The following is an 8,195-nucleotide window of genomic DNA, read 5'->3' on the forward strand; positions in this document are numbered from 1 at the left end:
ACTATTAAGTAGACAACAGACTATTGAATATTCCATATCAAAAAATATTCTTTTGTCGGACTTTATAAATGCCTCAAATTTAAAATTCACCCATAATCCAAATTTAAATTAGATTATATTGTAAATTCACTACAACTAAGCCACAAATACTAATCCTATTAACTTTAAATACTTAAAAGATGAAAAAAGGGATTGTTCTCAGTTTTTCTTCGTTTATTATCGAATATATCAGTATTTCTAGAAGAGGGAAAGAAACATTATGTATTTAACACACCCTTTAAATCCGAACCAAGCATGAGTGTTAATTACTTTGTATTGCTTCAATTACAGTTTAAGATCATCTACCTTTTTTATTCCACAGATGGTGAGGGAATGCGCCGCCTTAATCATGGCATTATTCGGTTTTTGAAATCTATAATCACCGATAAATGAAATGCCGTAAGACTTGGGATTCCATCCGTAAGTGTGAATTCCTTCTTTTGTCCAGCCTGTTCCTTCGTAGACTCTACCATCACCTCCAATGACGAAATTATATCCTATATTTGGCCATCCTATTTAAAAAGAAAAAGTTCTATACCTTTTTTCTTTTATAAAATCTAGATACCATATATAATACAAAATACTGCATTTCGATAAAAATATATAAATTCCGTTATGATTGACGTCCGGTGGCTGAGTGGTAGTCCTTCGCGCTGTCGTGCCACAGGTCCTCGGGCCGGGAAAGGTTGACTCAGCCTTTCCTCCCTTCAGTGGGTCGATAAAATGAATACCGAGTGTGTTTGGTAATTAAACACTGGGGGTCCCGTGTTGAGTTGACAACCCAACTGGAATATCTGCTCTTGCACCCCAGAGCCAGAAGGTCAAGAACACTGAGATGGGCAGAGTAGACCTTGGCCCTGCATGGGCTGTCATGCCACTGAGTTTTAATGAAATGAATTATGTATAGCCAAAGCAATAAAAATGTACGTTTTTATCCCGAGAGGGTAATAAGCCTCTTGATTTATTAAATGCTATATATAATTTATATTTAGCTTACATATGTTTACTATTTTAAATTACTTAAATGGTAGATGTTGTATTCTTAACCAGTTTAACCACACACTTTTCCAAATATTCGTGTTTCGACAAAAATCAAGTAATTTTGCACAGAAATGACTGCTAAAAGTAACGAAATAAAGCTCAAGGATTGCTGAATCCACAAAAGTGTACATTGTTATTCTTAGAGCTTTACATGTATGGTGATTTATATTTAGTTTACTAATAAAGCTTACTTACCTAACTGGTGCATGTGGTATTCTTGCATACTCCTCATTCGATTTGCACATTGAGTTTTTGAATGGCATTGCGGTGTGACTGTATGACTTATAATGATATGTTTTTGTGGCAATTTCAAATCGGTGAGCGGAAGAGGTGTTTTGCCACCCCATTCTGTGAGCGATACAATTTCAACGTTTGAGCCTGAAAACAAGATACACATCAAATTATATAAAAATATTGAATAATTTATTTCAAAAATTTAGCAAAAGCTTTCTATTCAATGTTTTTGTTTGTATATTCGATGTCTATATTATGATTATATGCATGAAAATTAATTACTTGAGAAATAATTATTATTTTAAGTTTGATTATGAAAGTTTCGCTTTCAGTAGTTAAATAAAACATTAGATTACTCTACAATTTCAAACTAGTTATACGTAATGAAACAATAAAGATATTTATTAGATAAATATGTAACCGAATTTGGCTTGTTATGAATTTTGGTGTCCTTGCATAGTTGAAACCAACAGCATAAGGACTGAATATTGGGGAAACATGGAAACTTCACCCGATTCTTATAAAAAGGTTTCTTTAATTTCATTTTAACATAATGAACTTAACAAGTTGGAATAAATTTATAGCTTTTGATCATTGTAACTGATTATATTATCATTTCCACTCAAATTATTTTACTTCAAATGCCCACCTATGTTAACATTTCGTCAATTCAGGCATTTACAGGGCAGATTTGTTGGCCACTCCTTAAGAGGCACGATATTAGGTGGGCCAACATTGCTCCCACAGTAAGGACAGATAGTACAGAGAATGAAACAACATCCATGCCTTGCCCAGAATTCGAACCCAGAACCTTCCTGATGCAAGGTCAGTTCCCTGACCCCGACAAAGTCCAGCCGTTTCGCTCAAATTATAAACTATTCTTTTTATTATGATTTTTCCCTGGTATGACATTTCTCGATTTAAGGGAGATTTGATTCATGGGCCAAAATAATTACGCAAGGAATGCAATTTAAAACCTATGCAGCAATAAATCAATGTTTTAAGTAATATGGCACACAATAATTATAGATAAAGAAGTATCAAATATTTATTTATCAATGAAAAAGAGCAAATTGAACTGATATTGTTAAATTACTTTTGTTTGTATTTTCTGAAGACAGATCCATTATTCGCGCTTTTGTCCGTTTTTTGATCTTATATATTTTTTCTTATCGTACCTTTTCTTCACAGGGGACAGGCATCTTATCTTTTATCAAAGCATTTGTTAAAATATTTGGTTTGGTATAATGTGTCAAACCTCCCGTAATAGCTACATTTAAAAAAAAATATCAAAAGAAGGAAATACAGGGATTTTTGTTTGTTTTCTTCTGCATGAGTTTTTTTAAACAGATCGTGGATACTTTTGTATCACCAATTTCAAATCTGCCATCGGTTTCTCTCTTCAAGCAACAATTTTTTTATTAAACATATTTATTTTTTTGTCGAAATATACTAGTTCAGGAACGTTATATATAACAGGGGCTCACATAAATGTTGTGACAAACTTCTAGGGGAGTTGGGACACGTTATCACAATTAAAATTGCATCTGAACCCATGTGGGAAATGTTGTCATACGCCGCTAGAGGAGCTTCACTATTATGAACTGTTTCTTTGCGTGCTTCTGAACAGGTCATAATAGGGAAGAGCTCCTATCTGCGTACGACGTCTTCCCGGAAGGTTCCTTACGCAATTTCAATCCTGAAGATGTGTTCTACACCCTGTCATATCTAACGTATTTAAGCCTTAACATTACGACACCAAATAGATTAAAAATATCCTTTAAAAAATGGTAGCTATTGGAGAAAAATTAATTTCAGATGTGAATTCGCCACGCCTGATTTAAGCAAGATCAAGCGTTTGCACAAATACGAAATTTTTTTTTCTTCCCAAAATGCTATTGAAAAAAAATAATGCAAAAATAAACAATACTATGCATTTAATTATTTTTGAAGAATGGAAGGTAAAATAAAATTGTGTTCGACTTACAGCCATTGTTAAGTGTTATAAGAGTTGCATGCACCAACAATATCAATATTTTCTGATTTCTGAAATTATGTAATGCAAAAGGGTTAGCTGGATGGACAAAAAAATTCTGTTAATATGGCATAAAATTTAAAATATTGTATATATATATATATATATATATATATATATATATATATATATATATATATATATATATATATATATATATATATATATATATATATATATATATATATATATATATATATATATATATATATATAAAAATATTAAAAAAAATATATATACGAGGGTTGCTATTTATATTTCTGGTCTTGGCAACAGTAAGTGTTGCTAGGCGACCGCAGACGAGTTTAATCGAAAGTTTGATATTTTTAAACATAAATTCAGCAGACGATTTACCATTATACCTTCATTTGTGTTGTTGACAGTAAATTGAAAAGTTCTTCTCTTTCAAAGAATGGAATTGAATCGCGAACATTTTCGTGCAATTATTTTTCATAACTTTCGAAGTGGATTGTCAAGACAAGAGTGCTTCGATGAACTTAATTCTTTATTCAGCGATAAAGCGCCATCCTACAGCACTGTAAAAAATTGGTATAACGAATTTAATCGTGGTCGATGTTCGATCCAGGACGAATCCCGTGCAGGTCGTCCAAAATCCGTTGTTGTGCCAGAAAAGATCGATGCTGTGCGTGAACTGATAAAGCAAGATCGTCATGTGACATACCGTGAGATAGAGGCGTCTTTGGACATTAGTATGATTAGCAGCAATAAAATATTGCATGAACATTTGAGCGTAAAAAAAATTGTTCGCGTTGGATCCCGCATAATCTGACAAACGCTCAAAAAAGGCTCGTGTCGATTGGTGCAAGGAAATGTTGGAAAAATACATTTAAGGTACATCAGAGGCTGTGTATAACATCTACACAGGTGACGAATCATGAATCTATGCATATGAGCCGGAAAAAAACAGCAATCAACTGTATGGGTCATCCAAGACGAGGCAAAACCAACAAAAGTTGTTCGAGGAAGAAGCACATCGAAACAAATGATTGCCTGTTTCTTCGGCATTAACGGTCATGTGGCAACAGTGGCATTAGATCAACGCAGAACGGTAAATTCTGAATGGTACACGACCATTTGTTTGCCAGAAGTCATCGGAGAAATTCGAAAAAAGCAGAAGAACAGACGAATCATTCTTCATCATGACAATGCGAGCTCTCTCACATCGACTCAAACAAAGGCATTTCTGACGGAGCGAAAGATCGAACTGATGGGTCATCCGCCGTACAGCCCTGATTTGGCACCCAATGACTTCTTCTTATTCCCACACATCAAAAATAAATTACGTGGACAACGATTTTCGACCCCCGAAGATGCGGTTGATGCATTCAAAACGCATGTTTTGGAGTTACCTCAATCGGGCTGGAAAAAGTTCTTTGAAAATTGGTTCAAACGCATGCAAAAGTGTATTGATCATCATGGAGAATATTTTGAAAAACAATAAAACCAATTTCGATCCTTCATATTTGTTTTTTCATTATTAGGCCAGAAATATAAATAGCAACCGTCGTATATATATATATATATATATATATATATATATATATATATATATATATATATATATATATATATATATATATATATATATATATATATATATATATATATATATATATATATATATATATATATATATATATATTGCTTTACTTGCAGGGGAACATTGCTTTTTATGTGAATGACTTATTCGCGACCATTCGTTAACAAACATTTTTTTACGTAATTATTGTATATAACTGGCTTTGTTTTGGTTACCTTTCGTTGGTTACCTTTATTTATGATAGTTGGATTTAAGTAAATATATAAATTAAAATTAAAAAGTGAATTGAAAGAAAAGTAAGTAGTAAAAGTAAAATTAATTGAATGAATTTAAAAATAATAATACATAAAGGTAAATAATAAAAAAATTAATTAAAAAGTTAATTAATAAATCAAATAAGAGATAAAAATAGACACATTAAGAATATAAACAAATGAAAAAACTTATTAACTATTTAATTGAAATAAGGTTTTTTGTGAGATATGTATTATTCAATAGAGTTTTATTTTGACAGTTTCTTCTTTAATCACTTTTATGTATGTTATAGTTTGAAGAATAACAATTTATTTATAATTTATTTTTATACATAATTATAACTCGGTAAATTCTAATCTTTACTAAACCTACTTTTATTACATTTAATGCTTATTAGTTAAGTTACGCTACTTTTGTAATAGTGTAACAAGTTAACATATCTACATTTAACAAGATCATACAAGTTAACAAGATACATTTTTAATACGCATTACTGTGATTCACAGAATTTTTCTTCACGATGTCTCCACTTTTCCTTTTTAAACAAGGCTTTAAATAATTGTTAAGAATAATGTACTCTACCCAATTTACAGTTTGTTACAATTTACGAAAAAGTGTATTTGAAATTGATTTTGAAAGCGAATATTTTTATGGAAAATTACCTACTTTTTCAAAAAAAAATTAATATTGAACTTAATTTAATGAAAAAGTTTTTAATATGTTATATACACATGCAATGAGTTTATTCAAATAATTAGAAATGCTATTCTACTTCTAAAACAAAAGCTGTCCTTTTTACATTTTTTTAAACCCATAACGATGGAATATTTTCATTTTATAGCAAAATTTAAATATCAGCATTAGTCTTATAACACAAAATTTGTATTGTCGTATCATAAAAAATAAATTTTTTAAAACATAAAAATGCTTTTTTAATACTCAGTATCAAAATTATCTCACCTTAGCATCATCTTGTATGTATATTTCATAGGTAAAATTCAATTTGATATGAGATGAATACAATAATAGCTCTTTTATTCTTTAAATTCGCTTTATCAGATCTTTGAATTAATGGCTTATCAGAGCAATATCACTATTTTATTTTTTAAATTAATTTGAAGGGATTGCGAATAAATGCATGCTACTTACAACTGTTTTATTTCTCTGAGCTTTAAGCCACCGATAACACATTATCATATTCAATGTGCTTTATATTATGCAATTCAACTTCAAAGATGGATTTTAAACTTGGTATTTCCACACTTAAACCCAGATATTTTTTTTAATCATAAATGCTTTTTATCTCTGGAACTCTGTCTCTTTTATTATCTATAAAAAACCCCAGCAGAATTGCCATTGAAACACGGAAATCGAGTGTTTTCCTGGTAATACATCATTTCTACTATTTGTTTTTGTTGGTAGTTCGTTTTACTACCGCTGGACAGTGGTAGAAATCTAGCCATTTGGGAAAAAATGCACATAAATTTCCCTATTATTTAAATTGCACCATTTTCGCACAAAAATGTATTGAGATAGTGTTAAAAAATTCACTTATATCTAAAATTTAACATACGTATCTATTCATGATAAATATTAAAATGTAAGGATGCAAAAAACTTACTTCGATTTGATTTTGTTCTCTCTTTTGCGTATAGATGTCAACATGTTTGATTGAATTTTTCTCTTTAATTTTAATTTGAACTGATTTTGTATCAAATAATAGAATTTTATTGATTCATAGTACAATTATTTAACTGCTTGATATGTTTTTAATTCAGCATTTCGAAATTTGGTTTCGTGTTTGTGAGGGTCAAATCTTTTAATCAAAATTTCTAAGTACTGCAGTCTGCTTGAAACAGTAGAGCACTTCCATGATCGCGTGAAGCAATTTAAACTGTAACATTGGTTTCTCGGGCATTAATAAATTCCCCGGATGTATATCAGACATTTTTTTAATTAGTTTCGTTCTTTACATATGACTCAGTCGATAATTTGTGCTTTTTCATACAGTGTATTTTGTAGAACTCTTCCGATCTGGCAAAATTAAAGAATTTTAAAATTAACATCCGACTTTGGTAATTTTGAAAGTTTGTAATAATTATTTCTTGCTATTTCAAGAGTTAGTTCATTTCAATTTTAAATCGTGGAGTGCAATCCCGTAGAAGATTTAATGTGACGTATGCGACTTACTGCGATTTGTATAAAACGGAGATAGAATTTACGTTCAAAGCAGTAAAAAAAAATAAAAATAATTTCGTAAATATCTTCATCTCTTTTTAAGAATTATTCATTTCTTAAACTAAATATATTTAAATTTATATCTTTAGTAATTTTTATTTTGGCTATTTACAAGAAATAAATAAATAAAAATAAAAAATTGAAAAAATAAATAAATAAAAATAAAGGTAAATCAAAATTTTGATCATTTTATGGTTAGCTAGAATACTAAAATTTTGAATTGATGAACTGAGAGGTCTGTGCTGCATGAAATCATAGAATTCGATCATTTTTTGGCAGCTACAAGCATTCATTATCACCTACAATATGTACAAATACGCTATACACATACGTCGATATACAAATTTTTAACTTTGTTTAGACCAGCTAGAGTTATCAAGTTTCAATTCAAAAGTGACTACACTTTATAGTTAATTCCTTATAGTTAGAGTTTATCGTGATATTATGAACAAACAAACATCCAGCTCTCGATTCCGAATGAGCTGAGCGAGGTTCGAATCTCAGCGATGGCTGATTGATACGAATTCCACACCCTGCTCACACCAATCACAGAGCAGAAGTAAAATATCCACATGGTAGACGGATCACGGGTTAAAGTCCCTTGCCGTCAGGTTAACTGTGGGAGGTTTTCGTGATTTTCCGGTTGCTGATTAATTCCAATGCCGGTTAATTCCATCAAAACAATCTTCCACAAAGACAATTTTTCTCAATACTTAATCCAAGAGTTTCCTTGTCTTTTGGACTTGGATCAAAATTACAAGGCTACGGAGTTGAACATTGGTTCATTCGGTT

General features: G+C 30.7%; 1 protein-coding gene across 6 annotated transcripts in view; it reads right to left on the bottom strand.

The window, feature by feature from the left end:
* LOC107448157 (peptidoglycan-recognition protein 1) overlaps positions 1–8,195 on the bottom strand; it is a 32,486-nt gene extending 24,291 nt beyond the window's left edge. Inside the window, exons 1-4 of one of the 6 annotated variants that reach the window (XM_087153801.1) lie at positions 6,787–8,193; positions 3,302–3,360; positions 1,276–1,458; positions 346–551 (exon numbers count right to left, since the gene is read on the bottom strand). In XM_087153801.1, the coding sequence (XP_087009927.1) occupies positions 346–551; positions 1,276–1,458; positions 3,302–3,360; positions 6,787–6,830 (492 nt within the window). In that variant the 5' untranslated portion in view covers positions 6,831–8,193. Of the gene's footprint in view, positions 1–345; positions 552–1,275; positions 1,459–3,301; positions 3,361–6,125; positions 6,165–6,786 lie in introns of those variants that run through there. The other 5 variants (XM_087153800.1, XM_016063267.4, XM_016063268.4 and 2 more) reach the window with 5 other exon arrangements.

This window comes from Parasteatoda tepidariorum, chromosome 10 (genome assembly GCF_982258835.1).
Source record: "Parasteatoda tepidariorum strain Cologne lab strain chromosome 10, Ptep-v5.0, whole genome shotgun sequence".
In the NCBI taxonomy this organism is placed as follows: Eukaryota; Metazoa; Arthropoda; class Arachnida; order Araneae; family Theridiidae; genus Parasteatoda; species Parasteatoda tepidariorum.